This window comes from Lates calcarifer, linkage group LG10, assembly GCF_001640805.2.
Source record: "Lates calcarifer isolate ASB-BC8 linkage group LG10, TLL_Latcal_v3, whole genome shotgun sequence".
In the NCBI taxonomy this organism is placed as follows: Eukaryota; Metazoa; Chordata; class Actinopteri; family Centropomidae; genus Lates; species Lates calcarifer.
In genome coordinates, this window is record NC_066842.1 from 11,439,671 (window position 1) to 11,459,188 (window position 19,518).

The 19,518-nt window shown below is 40.2% G+C and overlaps 1 protein-coding gene across 1 annotated transcript in view; it reads left to right on the forward strand.

Annotated features, from left to right (window-relative positions):
- megf11 (multiple EGF-like-domains 11) overlaps positions 1–19,518 on the forward strand; it is a 70,124-nt gene that overhangs the window by 824 nt on the left and 49,782 nt on the right. The window contains 4 exon segments of the mRNA XM_051073349.1: positions 13,495–13,647; positions 15,491–15,605; positions 17,029–17,130; positions 17,578–17,678. Coding sequence (XP_050929306.1) covers positions 15,499–15,605; positions 17,029–17,130; positions 17,578–17,678 — 310 coding nt within the window. The 5' untranslated portion in view covers positions 13,495–13,647; positions 15,491–15,498.

A 19,518-nucleotide genomic window follows, 5' to 3' on the forward strand; every position in this document is an offset into this window, starting at 1 on the left:
TTGTTTCTGATAAGTTTGAAGACTATAGCTGTTCTCATCTTTCATCTTTCTGGGCTCCTGTTAAATATTACATTTGACATTGACATCAGTTTAAGTGTCGCCTGCATTAAATTCAGTGTGTTTTTTAGCTTTGATGAATTTCTTGAAGGAGGATTTAAGATAATGGTTTGTCCTTCAAAGTCAAGGATGAGGAGTGAATCCAGTAGCAGTGATGAATATTTCTGATTCAGCCCTAGAATAAAGATCACATGTGGGAATGTTATGTCACTTTTGAGCCACTAGATGACAACAGAGTGCAAGCTAAGGAAGCTGATTAAACTTGCATTAGTCTATTAGTCAATGAGCAGATCTGCACCATGGTTTAATAATGAAATCATTACTGCTGTTGATTTCCTTTGTGGAAAAATAAACAGACCAAGAAGCTCTTTTGTAAAATGAATGATTTTTATCAAATCACTGGCAGACACATTAGATGCACTCACACACATATGCATTCACTCACATGCACTCATACACTCTCCCATTTGAAACAACTGGATCCTTACAGTAGCTACCGTTGTTTTTCCCTGTTGGGAGCTGCATACACTGAAGCATGGGCTCCCTGCATTATAGCAATTTGTCATAAAGTCATTTATAATAAATGCATCTTGGCACCACAGCAGTGCAGGTTTTATTTTGACCCGGAGACTGACACTTCGAGTATGCTGAGACATCATGTTTTCAGTAATGAAGCTCTGTGTTTTCTTTAAGTCTTGTTTTTTTATGTGTGTATGTGTGTGTACATACATACATACATATATATATATACATATATATATATATATATATATATATATATATATATATACATATATATATATATATATATATATATGTATTATCACTTCACACTTAACATTTAACATTCTGCACTCTTTTTTCCCTGGAGAACCACATAAACAGGGTATGTTTGCATTCACAAATAAATAATTCACATCATCCACACTCATGTTTGCTCTGTATTAAGAAGTTAGATGATCAGTTTCATAATCAAATCAAGTGAAGCAACAAACAAAGCCAGCTGTGACTTTGGATGGTATGACCCCTCAGAATGACAGAAAATGTGGACTAACGTCTTTCACGTCTTCATTTTCCTCCCTTAATGACTTCCATGTAGCTGTAATTTAGGCTGTAAAACAAATGGTCTGAATCCACACTGTCCTGTGAAAACCGTGTATCTCCAAAATGTCAACTTCCTATGAACATAGAGAAACTGCCTTGTTCTGCTGCTTTTTTTTCAGCCAATCCAGTGAGTTTTTAAATGTTTTATTTAGCAAGAAGTAGATTTTTCTTAATCCTTCAGTTTATCTGATAAACTCAAAATCATCAAATTTGGACAAACATGATTTTCCTTTGACAGCATTATCAAGTCAGTGAGCTTATGAAGTTATTTCATCCTATTATTATGCACATTTACAAAACTTTTATTTACAGTTATGTGGAAAATTCTGAACAGAAATAACAATTTTTATATGAATTTGTATAGGCTTTGTTTTTTTTACTGGACTCACATAAAATAGCTTCAGTCTGTCGGTATATATCACGTAGTACTATAACATGTTCAGTGAGCTTCACAGTTAGCTCCCTCTCTAATAAAGCGGGTGTTCACTAAAACATATGATCTGTGGGTTGTTGTTCTTGTTGTATACAAATCTGGTGGTCCTTCAGGGCTGGTGCTTGGTTCAAGCTGTGCTTTCATACAACTTTTTTGAGAGGTCATGCTGCCAGAAAACAAATTGACACTCAGTTCAGCTTCAGTGGCTTCAGCTCTCTGTAAAGCCAAGGACGACATTTTGCCAGCGAGATGCTGCGAAATCTGACGTTGTTTAATGAGAAGTGAGCAGACGCAAATTTGTCTCATTTTCTGAGCTCCTCCAAAGCGACTGGTCCTTCAAGGGCACACGAGTGGCTTGTGCATTTGGTAGTGTTTCTTTGTTGTGTGTGCTTTTACAGTCTAGTAAACCCTTTTAACTGCAAATCTTGATGTTTGGCCCAATCAATACATTTAATTAGTGCTGATTAATGAATGTATGTGGCTGTGGAAGGCTGACAGCTTTCTCACTTCACAAGGACACATTCCTTTGGCAACCAGGTAGCAATTGCTTTCCATGGTAGGAATTTGATTTTACATACCCATTCACAATGTAAATTAGACATAATGAAAGAATATATGAGATAATAGTGTAAGTACAATTTACATTTCTGTGTGATTTAGAGGACACACTAATTCATTCTTTAATTATTCAATAAATGCAATTAACTTGATTAGTAGCTGGTTCGGACTCAAGTGAGCTCAATAATCTCTCAGTCACATGTGGGTTGAAGTATTTGGAAACACTCATCAATGCATATGCTGAAAAGTAGTTTTCCCCCACAGGTCAGATACAGTATGCCGTTGGCAGTGCAAGCAGTCACCAGCAGCGGATTGGTATATACAGAGCATTGAGTGTGTTGTGGGATAATGAGTGGGTCCAGTTCACAAGGGCAAATCACAATAGTCAGCTCAGCGTTATAAACCTGACACTGATGTCAAGAACTACATGTGAACACCTTGGTTTACTGTAATATTCCGAGGCAGAATTTCTTCTGGAGTTTTCTTGTTTTGAACACTGTCAGGGCCCCTCAAAAGTAACAGCTCCAATGACCTTTATTCTGCAAATTAAGCTGTTTTTGCTTCGTGCTGACTGATAGATCTTATTATTTCAGCAAAAGTGCATTGAGCATTGAGCAAATACCCTGGAGCCATAGCAACTACATTAACAAAAGTTAATGAAATATATGGAGGCAAGACCTGGACTTTGCTTTACTTTTGAAAACTGTGGCATTTACATTTCCCACGTCTTTGGAGAGGGAATGAAAACAATATAACACAGCGTACACCCACATCTTATCTCTTATTTGCCTATGTAAACATAGTTATGCCGCAATCTACACTATATTATCTATCTGTAAACTGAAGACACAGGCCTGTTTAAGTCCTTTTTGTCATGTATTTTGTTTTCTTATGAGTCTAGGTTGTTGAGAAAAGTCATGGCCTTGCATGTTTTGCATCACAACAAAGTTAAACAAGTGCAAAGTGATGCTAAATTTTTAAGGCTCCTAAAACAGCATAGCTGGCTGGCATTGAAAATAAGAAGAAATCTGCAATTTAGATTCCACTTCAATTCTATGTTAGCCGTCCCAAAGGTCTAACCATGTCTGCATCTGATTATGCCTGCATGCATTTAATTAATAATTCGACAATGCACGGCATTGATGTCAGTCAGCCAACAGTCTGCAGGGGAATAGATTGCCTGAGCCTGATGTCCAGCCACAGCCTCTTAGCGAGGAGCAGAAACGATGAGCTCAGGCAGATTTCAGATACAGGAGCTCCGGCCTGGAGCTGTGTTAATCCCCCTCGCCCCTTCCTCCCACAGGTGCAGCCGCTCCTGGGGAGAAACGCCACGGACTACAGCGCACCGCCAATGCTTGGCCGCGCACTGATTAATGCACTCATCAGTTCTTTTCTTGTTTGTTTTAATGACAAGCATGTCCCTTGTGGGAATCTGGTGACTTTTTGCAAATACTGCTGATGCATCTGCTTACACCTGCCACTTTCCTCTTCCCTGTCTTGTGAAAGGACCGCTGCCATAAAGCCAGAGTCTTTTGACATGACTAGGCTGTCAGTTGTAGTGCGGGGAACCACACGACACATTTTCCACCGGAGATACAGGAAATACATGAGCTGAGGAAATGAGCGGTGATAAGATCTCAGCGTGTTGGGATGTGTTGTGCTTTGTTGATAAGGCTATTATTCATCATTACGCCTTAGACAGCAAAAATCCACTCTTCATCTCAGGCATATGCTTTTTACGCATAGTTTATTCACTGCTTTACATTCGCAGATGAGTTGAACTGGCTTTTATTACTAATTACTGTGGAGTTTAAAAAGGACTTAATTACTTATTTAGACTGCAGAGAAACCAAAGATATTTAGTGAGCCTCTTAAATTGTGGCTAGTCTTTTCTTCTGCAGAACTGAGGCTGTTGAGCAAAAGTAGAGAATTGAAATATGTTCCTCTCAGAGACATGCTCTGATTTAGTATTTAATGTTAATTTGATGGCATCAAAAAGGTACTGAGAGGCACTGAAAGTGTTTTTAAAATGTTCGAGAAAATCCGTTAAAATGGATGTGATTCATTTTATGAAGGTCCCATGAAATGTTATGTACAAGATGATTCACAGGTCAAAGAATGAGGCCATTTTTAATATTTGATAAATAAAAAAAATCCCAATAAATCTCCTTTCCTCTTTAAACAGAGGTTTAACTATCTGAAATATTTCTCAGCATAATGTGTGAGCTCTCTTTGAAAGGTAAAATTAATTTGGAAAAGCCTGACAAAGTTTAACACTGATCTTTAAAGAGTGTGTAATTAGCGAGAACCACTGACCTGAACATGAGCTCTCTTGAGACCACAAGATTGTTACATAGGTGTTTCAATAAGTGCCACAGTGAGTCCTGTGTATCTCAGTAGGTTAGCTGACATGGTAATTATTATTCACATTTCATATTATACAGTAATGGTCAATGATGAATGATCATCATCCTGACAAATGCAGATGGGAAGGGAAGAATTGTGGTCATGCCACATTTGGCTGCCTATATGTGATTGATGATTAAAGTGGACAAATGATTCACCGTGCACAACTGTCCATTAATAGTGTGATGCCTATTAGAGAGTGATACTTTGCCTCTGGCACCTTTCACAGAGGGACCTCATCGTAGTATTTATTTCTCTCTCTGTTTCTGTGTATGTGTGTATCTTGGTGTGTGTATATATATACACACACACACACACACACACACACACACACACACACACACATATATATATATATATATATATATATATATATATATATATATATATATATATATATAGGTGTGTATGTAATCACAGTGCATCTGATTTCCGTGGAAGTGAAATTTGACTCGGACACAGAAATGCTTACTTGCATACACTCAGCTCTATTTTCACATCGCGTGGCTAACTGACAGAAAACATATTACTACCACATCTCAGCCACATGCTGTGCTACTCCTGTTTAATAAATGTTGTAGATGCATCTCCACTCAGCCTATCCGATCAGTTCTAGTGAGCGAACTCTGGATCGTTTCCAGTGTCTAGTGATGGATCTTTGTGTTATCAGTGAGGAGCTTTGAGCCCTATAACATAAAGCCCCTGCGCTTATTCAGCACCCGGGTACCTTGCTTGTGATCAATGGCCAGCAGTCAGGACAGTGAATGGAGCACAGATTGAACCACATCTGGGATTTGGATGCTGAATAACTGCCCACTCAACAGGGGCGACTCATGAATAATGCACAAGCCGGCCGAGTGTCCCGTCTCCTTTGGCCCCTCACAGGCGATGCTTTCACACTCAGACCTGTCCAGAGAGCAGAAGGTCAGGGCACAAATACGTGGCACCCCCAGCACCCAGCATCAGGCAGTCGTGCCTGGCACGGCCATGGGAGAGTGAAGAGAATAATGGAGTAGAGGCTGAAAGTGTAGCAAGTAAAGGTTGTGAGGGCGTAGTGGAGATGTGGCAGAATTTACAGCAATTCTCATTTTGAATTGGTTTGTTGGAGTGTTTGTATATATAGCACAAATCAGTGTATGCTGAGATAGCAGAGCATCATCATTATCATTAATTTCAAATAGTACATATGATGCATATGTTAATATTGTTTGCACTGTAGTTGAGGCATACTGTATAGTTTGCATGTTGAATTGCATGATGGTGATATCTACACAATTGTGATATATGATGCAATTACATGCTAGTATTATAGACTACAGAGAAACAGAGATACAGGATGAGTTTTAACAATGTGAACCTCTAATGAAGCAGATGATTTATAAAGAATACATTTCAGTCCATTGTTTCTTCAGCCCAGCGGTTATATTCTGTGTCCTAATGATTGTACAAGCAGCGATGAAAATAGGCATCTTCTTCTTGTATTCATCAGGAAGGCTGAACAGAGCCACACACTCTCTTCTCTTTTGTTCATTTTTTTTAATGCATTCAGCCTAAGTAGGCGTATTTTTGCTCAAGTGGATTCAAGGACATTTAAAAGGTCATGGTGGCAAAAATTGGGCATACATCTTTAATGCAAATCCAGTTGATGGAGCTTTCATTTCTCCAAATTGAGATCACCTGGTTGCACGATGGGCAGGTTTAACATGCTGCAGGAGCACATTTTCAGATTTAATAATCATGATGGTAAGTCATTCCTCTTTCAGTCATTGACTAGTGATACAGAAGGTTAATGTGCTACACTAGCAGGGGGAGTAAACCATTGATCTAGAGAGGTAAGTGGGAGATATAGCTTTTAGTGGAACATAAAGAATTAATCTTTTACTTTAATTGGTTATTTTCATTAAAAAAAATCACTTAAATAAAACTTACACACATTCATGAGAGATCCCAGCTTCTTTAATATCTGTGAATTAGGAGTGAAGTTTGGCCTGCACTTAACTAATTAAAATACCAAAAACTACAGTACATCAGCAATTGGGAGGAACTTAATACATTTACTCAACTTCTTAGGTACTTGTAATTTAGTATTTCTGCTGCTTTATACTTCTACTCCACTGCTATTTCCACTGTTTCAAAGGGAAATGTTGTACTTTTTACTCGTTTACATAAAGGAATATATGATAAGCTCATAAGATACAACACATTGCTAAAGATTCAACTGGTGGTTCCAACCTTTTTGACTGATGACCTTATATAGAAAATGCCTACATCGCTCTTTATTGTGAATATTATGAATCCTTGTCATGTTTCTGTGAGGTGTTGCCAGTTCCACCAGAAGGACATTTTCCTTCTAAATCTCTCACATGGTTTAATTTCAGTAGTTGTTCAAATTATCAAATGTTTCACAACAAATCAAAGACTGGAGAAGACTTCAAAAATGAACACAACATGTGAAAGAATTTAGTTTTTTCTTTGTTCCCCTCCCATTAATGTTGCGATCATTTGGAGGGGCCTTGACCTCTAAATTGGGAAACACTGCTACACTACTTAACTGTAATATAAAGTAATTAAGATGAGATCCACCTCAGCCAGCTACACCAGTAAAATGATGCTTAATGTAAATCTATCTAATAATGTCACATACAGTGATATATCATCATATCAGTCACATGGGCCATTTGACTGCTTCAAGTACATTCTGCTGATAATATGTCTGTACTTTTACTTAAGTAGGATTTTGAATGCAGTACTCTAACTGGTAATGGAGTATTTTTACATTAATGTATTGGTGGTGGAAAGGATCTGAATACTTAGCCCACCACTGCAGTGCATGCAATAATCGGTATATATTTATATGTCATATGTTTTCCTAAGTGTAAGGTGACTGTGAAGTTCAGTACCCCCCCTGTGAGATCTCAGAGGATTGTCTGCTCAGAAAGCAAGGTGCATCCAGGCGCAGTGGCTTTTCTCTTTTCTACCACCCGCCCCTCCTCCTTCCCCTCGTCTGCTTCACACACCGCTTACCCTGCGACATTTGGGACGAGTTTCTCACTGCTTGGCTTCTCACATCTTGGACACTGACACAAAATAAATGAAGACACAAAGAAGACACAAGGTTCAGAGTTGGAAGGGGTTGGTGGCTGAGGTGTGAAACTATTGGGGTGTAAAATTGCCCTGGCAGCCGTGCTGTTGTTTCAGCATTTCATGGCGAGCTGCTCAGCTAGCGTCCCTACTTGCCTGCTCAGTGCCTTCTTCCCTCCACCTTTTTTCATTTGTTTTTCTGTCCACACCATACCTCTGCTGAGTTCAGCCCTAGTTCTGTGCAAGCTGTAACTTTATAAAATACAGCGCTAGCTGTCTGGCCTGCTTAGTATGCACGATTGTGTGATTGTGCTTCCTTGACCGGAGAGCCGAGGAGTAATAGAGGTGTTCAGTTTTGTTCTCCACTAAAAATTATCCTGGTGGGAGAGAGCAGAAGGTTCAACAGGCTCATATTCACACATTAATTTGTCCTAAGATGTCCAACTGTTCTCCAGCAGCTCTCATTACTCGCAATCAGTCACAGGGTGGTTAATTGTCTGTGTGGGGAGGGAGAGCCTTTACTGGTGTGGGGAGGAGCCTGGCTGGTGTCTCCAACTGGCGGCGGCGGGAGGCCAGAGCCAGGCCATGGAGAGAGGACAGACGTAGCGCAGAGGGCATTGCAACACATTTGGCTGTCAATGTGATGCCTGGGGTTTGTTATTAGAAGCATGTGGTGAAATATGGTGACTATTCTAAGCAGCAGGCAGTGCTATGTGACATCAGGCACATTGTTTTTTCAGTTCATTAAGTGGCGTTGTTTCACTAATTAGTTTTCTTACGAAAAATGTAGGCCTAAAGCTGGTAATTGGTGACATGTTTATGATTGTAGATCCTGTCCCTGTTATGTGAATAAAAACCCAAATCCAATTAATTACAGAAAAATTGATAGTGTTTGACAGTGGAAAAAACATGAGAGAAATCAGGGCAAAGTTGCTATATGCTCTATTCTATTATCTATATTTGATGATCATGTTTACTCATATTAGTTTCAAATTTTCTGCTCTTTCTTTGAACCTCTTCTGAACAGATGGCTCGACCGGCTCCGCTGCTCCCCTCCCTTGTGTGTCTGATTCTACATTCATAAAGCTAACGTTAGACTAGATTAGTTCCTCTGATGTCCATGAAGCAATTTCTCATTATTGCCTGTGGTTGAGAGTGGGCAGACGCCTGCCTGGGAGCGCACAGGACAGTGTTTGTCTGCTCCGACAGGCTGCAGAAAAGTCTTTGTGCCCAGAGTGAGGGAAATAAAAAGTACGAGGAGAGCCTCCCTCCAATGGGCTGTGTCTGGTGTTGGCCTGCCCTGCGGTAAGGCAAGGTTATTCAGATGAAAGATGGTGTTGAGATTAGTGAGCCCTGCCCGAGCGCGTGGACGTCCAGCATGCCGCACTGCGTGATTTATGAGAGTCGTGATATCAGCGGTCGCCACATGAATAAACCATGTGGCCAGAATTAAGCTCCTGTTAAACGACGCACAGCATTTTCCCAGGTGGAAATCATAGTCATAGCTGCTGTTGTGTTGGAGCAGTTTCACGAGAAAACTTCTTGACAACCCGGCGAAGCAGCTGAAGAACAACCAGTTTTAAGTCTTTGAGGTCACTGATGATTCCCATAACTTTAGCAGTGCTGTCAGCTTAGGGTTGGGTGGTTATAAGTTCATTAATGGTTGAAACACCATGTTTGTGATAAAATACCAAAATACAATGCAACCGAGTTTTGAAGGCTTAAAGCAGCTCCACCAGTCGGTCATTTGGTGTATGAAATTTCTGACGTGGGTGAAAAATGAAAGATGAGGTCTTCCGATTGTTTGATTTGTCTGGCCAACAGTCCAAAACATCAAGATACAGTACAGTTTCAGATGATAAAACAAACACTTGAGAGGTTTAAACCAGTGATTGTTTTGACTTTTTTTTTTTTTTTTACAATTGACTTAACCAATTAAACAGTTAATCATAAATAGTTGCTAGTAAATTTTCTGTCGATTGATTTAATTTCCTTGTTATGATAGATGTGTTATTCTCACAATCAGTGTCTCCACTTGATTTAGTCTGACCTTAAGTGAGAGAGGACAGCCAAGAGTCAGCTGAAGACATAAATCAGGCTTATCTGAATAAGACTGATTGTGTGAATGAACAAGCAATCAAATTATAAATTATACTCAACTATTTTTGAATATTGTCTATTCTTTAATACAATATATCATCAGAGGTACAGGCTATAGTGTGGTGCCGTGGCAGCTGAATACGACAGCACTATCTCTTGGGAAACTGATGCACTGCATACATATGAATGTTGCTCATGTTAATAATATGAATGTTGCACATCTATCTTCTGTCCTTCCTGTCAATCTTCACTCACAGCTCTGACAATTATATGCAAAAGCCCAGAGCGAAAGCAGGATGGAATTTTCTTCCTGTCCTTTATAAAATAATCTGAATGTCCTGTGTGTCCTGTAGTTCAACCCACAAATGAGCAGAACTTCTAATGTCCATAACCATAACTAAGAAGTATTACGGCCACAGAGTGTCCAGTCTGAGATTGAGAGATTGTGAAGTTAATCCTCAGCAGGATCATGTCAAGCTGACATTCCTAATCACTGAAGTGTAATGAAAGGTAAAGTACCCAGGAGTACATTTTTACTGAGATCAGGTGTAAGACATAGCTGCCCTGGCTGTACTTGATGCTGTCAGCATTACTAAAATTCCCATAAATGCAGTGACAAACACTCTCTCAGGCTTTATGACTTCAATACTCTTGATGCCAACTCAAGTGTTAGGTCTTTTCAAAGTGATGTGTGTAAAAAGAGATAAATCAATAAATCAGAAGAAAGTAAGACAAAACACTAACTAGATTGCTTGTTGCCATGAAGGTCAGCACAGATTAACTTATTGTTTAATATTGTTGGTTGAGGTGGGGCTAGTTTAAAAAATAAACCGTTTAACAAGTACAGTACTTGTGCAGATATACTCAGTTATTCTCTATGTGCCCTAAAAATACAATTCAAGGATCCAAGTTTTTTGTGGTTGGAAGGAGCAAGTCAGGATTTAGTTTTGTGCTGTTTTGTTGCTCCTCCTGACAGAAAATCAGCAGGTCCCCCGACATGTCATTGTCTTCTCCTCCTGGCCTCTAACACATCAGCCACTCAGGTATGTGGCTGAAGCCAGGGGAGGCAGTGTCTATGATGCACCACATCATGGCTTCGCTAATGAGGCCTGACTCTTAATGACTCATAGCCCCCAGCAGCAGACAGGGATGGTCAGTAGTGGGGCTTATCTCACTGGCACTCTGTGCTGCGTGGTTACACCTGTAACCTTTAGATCACTCCAAATTAGGTTGCTCTGGGAATCCTTCAGTAGTGATTACAAAAACGACTGCGTGGCCGGAAGAATTCTCATAAAAACTGAAGAAGAGCCCTCAGCTTGAATTTAGAAGCTGGATAATGGGCTGATTTTACAAAGGCATGTTACACACAGAAGCCCACAACTGATCAGGCATTCTCTCTGCTGCTCCAGACAAGATTGCAACACCAAGCGATGTTTCCGTTGACTGGTTTCCATTATGTAGATGTAAATTAACACAAGCAAGATGAAAAACTGAGCATTGTGATGAATGAGCGCATAGAGCGGTAAGATGAGCCTGAAAAACAGCTGGGATCTGTCAGTGTGAGGTGAGCTTCTGACTTGTGCCAGTCAGTCATGCCTGCTGGGCATCATTCATGGAAGAGTGCGGGAGCTGGTCAGCCAGGGGACAGGGTGGTTAATTGCATTGCACTTTAATAAGTCACACACAGAAGGCACATGACTTTAATCACGCAGATGTCTCTGCTGATAGGCAGTACAGGGGACATAGGTGGCTCTGTCTCATCATTGTCAATGTTTCTGCAGGCAGGTGTCCAATGTTAACCGTGGTGTGTCCATGTCAGGAGTCAGAAGTCCTTATTCTCACATACACCACATCCTACACCTCAACACTACAGTCTACCTCTTGTACTTTATGTCTCCACCAGTAGCCTCAAAGATGTTGCTATTTCAGCAGTTTGTCTGCAGGATCTATTGAGAGGGTTTCTTCTCAGTAATCAAAGGAACAGGAGAGAAATTCATTTAGGGTGAATGCGGTCTCAGGAGAACATTTTGTTTGGTGCAAAGTGAATGTTTGAAGTGAAAACAGACACAAACTGTTTCTCTCTTGGATGTCAGCAGATACAGAGAGGAGGCATACAGGAGAGCCCCAAGTCATAAGTGTCATATTGATCCCACTTTGTCTGTCTTATGCCGCGCTTTTCGTTCACACATGTTATATGCAGAGTCAATGATGACCAGAAGTTCACTTAGACCCAATGTGCCATTATTAAGTGGATTACCTTTGCCTTTTTAAAAATGTAAAAAGTTAAAATCCACAGTAAAGGAAATGGCAAATCTTCTCAGGCATAAAATATATCAGGGACTTTCTTGTCCTTGACATTCAGATATTTTAAAGTCACCAAGCTGTTACTGGCACATGCTGTGCTGCACACAAATATCTCAGCTGAGGTAGATTGTGACAAGATCTAACAGGGTGTAATTTGGCATTACCTCCCTGTGCGATGGCACAATAGTGACAACCTGGATAGAAGATTTGATTTCAGATAAGAATTTGTCAGTCTGTTGCGCTTTTGATGACATTAGACAATAAACGTCCGCTGCCTGCATGGGGGCTTGCAGATTACAATGGATTAAAAAAAATAAAAAGATAAAAAAATGCAGTATGCAAAATAAATTCTACTCAGTACAAACGCAAATACCATCACATCACGGCCACATAGGTAAATCTGAAGGGTCGTATATTAAGCAAAATGCTTTGTTGCATCCTTTAGGAGTTAGGAGCTTTTAAATTGGAACTTGTATTACTTTAGCAAAATGCAAAAACAAACTTTTACTGTGGTTTGTGTTGAGTGAAAATGGGTCACAATGAGTGCAAAAAAGCCTTTTCACCCAATCTGCTAAATGCAAACCACTAATCCAAATATTAATTATGCTCTTGATAAATTTATGCTTGTTGTAGTGAAAGTAGTAGTGCATTATAGTGTATTTTTTAGCCAGCAGTTGATCACATCCTTGTCGACTGGTTAATTTAATTCAGTTCTACTTACCAAACCGAGATCTCTAGATTATCTTATTTATTAGTGAAACAGACATAATGAATCTACCTACAATAAATCTCCAGTCTTCTGTCTCACTGTCCATCCAGCTGAGCCTTAGCAACAGTTTACATGAAAAAGAAAAATGTTGAATAATTTATTTACCCGAGAACAACAGCCATAGTATTATTTTGTTGTGCTTGTGTTTACATCCTAATTCAGGATTCACAGCAAATGAAGGGCAGAAGAATCTCAAACCCGCCCTCTGACCTTCTGGAGGAGTCATTAAGAGCAGTGTAGTGAGAGAGATGATAAACACATCAATGTTCTGTTCACGCCTGCATTATCATTGCAGTAACCCTTGTGTAGGCTTTGTTAATGAGTACAGATAACGTGATCTTGTCACATTCTGGACAAGCCACTTGTAGCGTTTGAAGTGTGAACAGAGTTCATTGTATCAGGCCCTCTTGAGTTAATGTAGGCTTTTATTCCCGTGTGTCTGTGGATACCAGGTAGGAGGGACGTTGGGAAAATGGAATGAAAACTGTGTGGTCGGATGTGGAGGCTGCGCAGAGTAAATTGGCCTTTCAAGAGCAGCTTTTGTGAACTATACCCCTGTTGAGATTCTTGATCCCATAAGAAATTTATGAGTTTGTGTGTGCGCTCGTGTGCGAGAGCAAGGGAAGAAGCATGTGTCTTCTGTGTGTCATCATAAGCTCATTATTTTTCTTCTCTCCCATAGATCTGCGACCTGTCATCACCTCTCCCGGCGAGTGTGTGTGTGTGTGTGTGTGTGTGTGTCTTGAACACAGCAGCGCTTCTGTCACTTTGTGCTTCCAGAGCCCCCTTCAGCATCCGTGAAAAAACACCCAGGGACCACAGGCTGTAAGATTAGGTGAGTTTAAGGCCACGTGCCTCCAGCTATTAGATCTGTCACTGCCTCTTTCTTCAAGGGCCCTGTGGCACTTACTTTGCTTGCGGCCATCACTCCAACAGCTACTGAAAGCCACTGATTCACTTAATCTAGTCACATATTCAGCATAATCCTAATTTTATCACTCCTCTGTCTCTCACCGTGGGCTTGTGACTGAGAACTTGTGAGGTTTGAAAAATGTGACATGACAAGTTATGAGGTATTCCACTTGTCCAGAGACATTCAGAGAAATGACTGAGGGCAGTGGTCTAATCACAGAAGCAAAAAAAGCTTTCTAGTCAATCAAGCAAGGTCCCTGTTGTATTTAACAGTATTGTTTCAGAGAAAGGACTGAATATGAAAGCTGCTGTAGCCTTTAACATGTGTGTATCTTGATTAATCATCCTGTTAAGGAAATGAACATGACTTTAACCTCTGCCTGTGCAGATGAACTGCTACTTAGAGGAAGTGGAGGTCTGATTGATTTTCTTTCACATGTGAGTGAACTACATGCAGCTATCAATGCAGAAGATTAGCTGAACATGTGAATGCCTGTGTTATTGGATACAGTCACTCAGAAATATTGAACACATCCCCTGTAACACCCCGAAGCACATGCAGAGCACACACAAGCTAATGTATATATGCACACACACTATCACATATGCATATGATCTGCACTCACTGAGCCACACAAACATGCAACTCGGGGGTCGGTCTTTACTCTCAAAAGGTCACATCATGTTCAGTGTCCCAAGACAGATCACCATAAACATGATACAGCTATGTTACTGTTAATGACATCCAGGCATTAACCCACGATGTGAGACATGTTGTGTGTCAGTCACATGTGTCATCTGCACATCCTTTATCTTTGGCAGGGAAATACTAAAGTAAGAACAACGTGTGTGGAGGATCCATCACTGTCATGTCTGTAGATCATATGCGCTCTTGCTCTGCCTGTAGGTCTAATGAAATAACCCGCTGGTCTAAAAGAATCAGCATCTCTGTCACTGTCACTGTCACACAGAGGTTTCATCTCTGCAGCCGCCAGCCGAGCAGAGCGTATGTGAGTTTTGAAGGTCTTACTGAAGGAGACAAACGCAGGAGCAAATGTTAAACGTTAAACAAGCACTGACATGTGTTTTGATACTCCCAGCAAAAAACAAAAACTGTACAGAGGTTAGCTGTTAGCTGACCAACAATGTTCTCACTGACCAGGTGTGTGGGAGTATGTCTTTATGTATTTCTATATTGCTCAGCCTCTGACTGATCTCTGAACTCATCCTGAACAACTCCAGGCTTTCTACTTCTTTATCTCATCTCTGTACATTTAGCACAATCACAAAGCCACAGGATAATTTTCTCACCTGGTATGAAAGCACCCATGCCACAGTTTATGCTACCCAGGGCAAATTTATGCCCACTTGCTATGTGAATGTAAGCAGTAGTGTTTTGTCTGAACACATGGTAAAGCCCAGTAATTAAATATCTGAGCTTTAGAAGTGCTGGTAGGTGGATTTTGTTACCTTTGCATGCTGCCAGGCTAGCTGTCTCCCTCTTTATGCTAAGTCTTTATGCTAAGCTAAGCTGCCCAGCTGATGACTGCAGCTTCATACTAACTGCACAGACAGGAGAATGGTATGGATCCTTTCATCTAATTCACAGGAAGACAGTAAATAAGTGTATTTCCCAAATTGTTTAACTATTTCTTTAAATGTTATTAACTACAGCACTACTTCCAAGGACAAATACATTCTCCAATATGAGAACAAATCCACGTTTATGTACAACCATTTATCTTCCTTTCCTGTCCCTCTTCCAGAGTGAAGGATGGGGTCTTCTGTTGCCCTGCTAGCCCTGCTGCTTGTCCTGGGCTTTGCCACTGGTGTACAGAGCCTGAACCCGGACGACCCCAATGTCTGCAGCCACTGGGAGAGGTGAGGATGTATCCTCTTGTGTTTACCACAGTGCATCGAATTTTAGATTTGAAAGAGAATCCGTGGTAGTTTTAGAACACCCGCTCCCAGGACTGACGTTGTCGATCCTGGAACTTTTTCAATGCACCTGCTACAAGCTGCTCTTAACCAAAGTTCCTGATCTATTCGCAAAGTCCATACAGCAGTATCGATCTGACACAGCTCAAGTCGCCAAGCTCTGAGAGATTGGAGGAGTTGCAGCTTCAAATGAAATACGCAGGCAAATTGATCAGTGTGCTCTCATTCCAATCAATCATGACAGCCATAGAGCCTGAATAATTATTAGTTGTGCTGGCCAGTGTCACTTTTGAGAAATAAGCAGGAATAATTTCTGTCCTCGATGCAAAGGGGAGGAAAGAAAGCTGTGAAGATATATTATCTGGATTATTGCCTGACCAAGGTGAGGGTACTTAGGGATCGTGGTTACACCTTGCTGGCATCAAAATGAATCCCCTAAGTGGACTGTGTTCATGGCTTTTAGGTCCTCCAATATCCTCAGACTGCTGCTGGCTGCATATATCACTGACATAAATCACCTAAAAGCTTATTTCAAGTCTTTTCTTTGCATATCAAAGTTATTGTATGACTTTGGACTGTATTCATTGACACGACCTGTGTGCTGTTGTTGTTTTTTTTCCTCCAAGTGTGTCCAAGGAGCATGAAAATCTATATTCCTCTCTGTGTTCACTATAATTGCAACAGTGTTTTTCACTGGTATATACATTCATTCAAAATGTTAGAAAAAGAACAGAAGAATCATCAACAAAATGTAACTATTAAAATAAAAGCAATAGTTTGGCAGAAAAATTATTATTATTATTATTATATTATTATATATTTTATTATTATGGCCCCTCTAAAGGGTCAGAAGATAAATCTGAAGGGTCATGAGGTAATTAGTTGGAGAGGACAGGAGAAAAAAGTTCTGCTAAACAAATTTTGTTTAATTTTGTGGATTTTTTTCAAATCTTTGCTGTTTTTTTATGAAATATTAGATAATGTAACCTCTTTAAAACAGATATTTATTTAAGGAGATCACTGTTTTAGTGGAACTGCTATCACACACTGGGGACTCCAAGTAAACACAGTTTCTTTGTAAAGATTCACAAGCCATAATGGTCAGAAAGCACTAGTTTAATGTTTAATAATGCATTGTATTTTATTATTTTATCATTTCTTTTTGTAAAATCTTAATCTGAAAACTTGTAACAATAGCTGTCAGATAAATGTAGTGAAGTACGCAAAGTTGGTAGACACGTTTCCCTTTGAAATGTGGTAGAACTTAAGTATATAGTGGCATGAAATGGAAATAGTAAAGTAGAATTCCCTCAAACGTGCAACACTTTCTTTCTGCCACTCATGCCTTTACTCTTCTGTCTTTTAGCTATGCTGTGACCGTGCAGGAATCCTACGCTCACCCATTCGACCAGATCTATTACACCAGATGCACAGACATTCTCAACTGGTTTAAATGCACAAGGCACAGGTGAGTTTACAAGAGTCTCCTTGTTTGTCCCCATATTTATTCCATCGACCTTTACCGTCTCCCAAAATCAGAGCCAAGTCTACAAAGGCCACAATAAACGTCCTTGTTAATGTGGCTGACAGTGAGGTGGTCAGAGCCAGGATCTGACTGTGATCATCTTACAGTAAATGTTTTAATTACTCCCTTAAGGTTTATAGTGGGCATCCAGCTAAATAAGTACACAGAGAGTCACCTCCCAAATACTGACTTTTATGTAGTGGGTGTTTTACATAAAATCCCACTGGCTTTTAATTCTTATTCCTATGTGGTACTTTATAAACTTGCCTAGAACAACAAAATATTATGGCACGTGTTACTTTTTTTTAACCTTCTACATATATTTTCCTGCCCTTCAGGAAGGGTCAGTCCTTACATCACGTAGCTGTCTCGGTGTGTCTGTTTTTCCAGGATCAGCTATAAGACGGCTTACCGGCGGGGAGTGAGGACCATGTATAGGCGCCGCTCACAGTGTTGCCCTGGTTACTTTGAGAGCGGAGACTTGTGTGTTCGTGAGTATCCTTTTTTTAACTCCTTTGTCCTCGCTGATGACATTTCAGGTTATGTCTGCAAGACATTTAGAGAAAAGGAGTAAATATTAGGATTGATCGTTCCTGTGGGTGGCTTGCAGATAAAGCTACAACTCCCTGCCAGGCCGCCACCGTCCCCCACTCCTCCGTCACCCCCACTCCTCTGTCTGATCCTCTTTATCACAGACATCCAGTAACACTCCGCCACTACCTTCCTCTGTTGGCGTCTATGTGAATTTACTCAGTTTAAGATGATTGAGCATGAGTTAACATTAAGGAACAGCATTTTACACCATAGCCAGCTCTCCTGCTTTACTCTTCCAGCAAGAGTAATTAAGTTGAAGTTGTATAACAATGAGAAAAATTAACGAGCCAGGAGGATCCTGGTTACAGACTGAGTGGGTATAGCACCCCCCATAAAACCACACTGGGATTCAATAACATAAAAAGAGCAGAAGCCGTGAAAATTGGACTGTAGCAATATGCTGGTAACAATCCTTCACTGTCACTTTTATGGTTTCATTAATGGTCATCAATTTCTATTTTTACTCACACACATCAAACTGAATATTTTTGCATGTTGGCCAAATAAAGACAGAACATATAGCTTCCCAGAGCTATGTTTTTGATATTCTCGCCTTACCTAATGTTTTATTCCCTTTAAATAAGATTAGAATCACACTTTAATATTTTCCTAGATCTTTTGCAACACAAGGGAACTACTGATACAGTGACTGCAGCTGTGTGGGTTTGCTCTTTGACCACAGTCGAGCTTGTCCTTGTCTAGGCTCTACTAGCCTCGGGGCAGCAGAGCACTGGGAAGCCAGCCAGCCAAGAATAAGAGCTGGTGTGATTATGTGGGGGTCTTAAGGAAGGGGGCGTAAATTGATCAATAATGTATTCATTAACCATTTGACTGACAATGGAAGTATGTGCTCTTTAATAGTCTTGTCAGTGTGTTAACCAGGTGAATCTGCCAACTGTAGAGGTGCCTCTCATATGTGCCTCCCCTCATTAATAGGTTTTATTTTGATATTATGTCATGCCGAGAGTGAAAACAGCCACCTTCCCCTTTAACCCTCTTTCAGGTGAAACAGCGAGACTTGAGTTGATAGGGGCCGAGAGGGCAGTTTTTGCTTTCTGCTGCCTTTGCAAACTGTTCCACCCCTTTTAATCCTAGCACTCTCACTACCAGGATTAAGAGATTTGTACTCCCCGAGCAATTTTGCATGCAGCGACAAAAGGATGCCCCCCTTTTGTTAGAGTAAATCGACCCAAAATTTACTCAAGTCGTCTATTTCCGGACACTTTGTTGTTCACTGAATGTAAAATATCCCTCCCCTCGTGTATTGTTAGTTTACTGTAGCTTTCTTCATGAAGTCTATTTCATTAAAAGTCAGAAATGTTTGAAGAGTGTTTGCCTTTTAATCCTGCCTGTGTTTTTTCCCCCTTTATGGGGCACCATATCAACACTTACATTAGCTCCAATGAGAGGCTGCTAAATGAATCTGGGGATATGGAGACCTTGAATGAACCAAAATTATCACACAAATACAAAAAAGGAAGAATACTTCTGACACTTAATCAGTAACATTATCTTTAAGGATGTTTTCATGTGTTTGTTATTTTATTTCATTCCTTCTTTGGCCATGATTGTTTAATTTTCTCAAAGCTCTCCACCCTAAGTTGAACTTTGATCTGTTTTTCGCTAATTAGTGCTTGAAGTTTCCGACTAGGGGACTTTATTAATTCTGTGACCTTTGATCTGTCGTAAGTCATTACCTTAATCTGTAACTAGCCTATGTAGAGGATGTGAGGAACT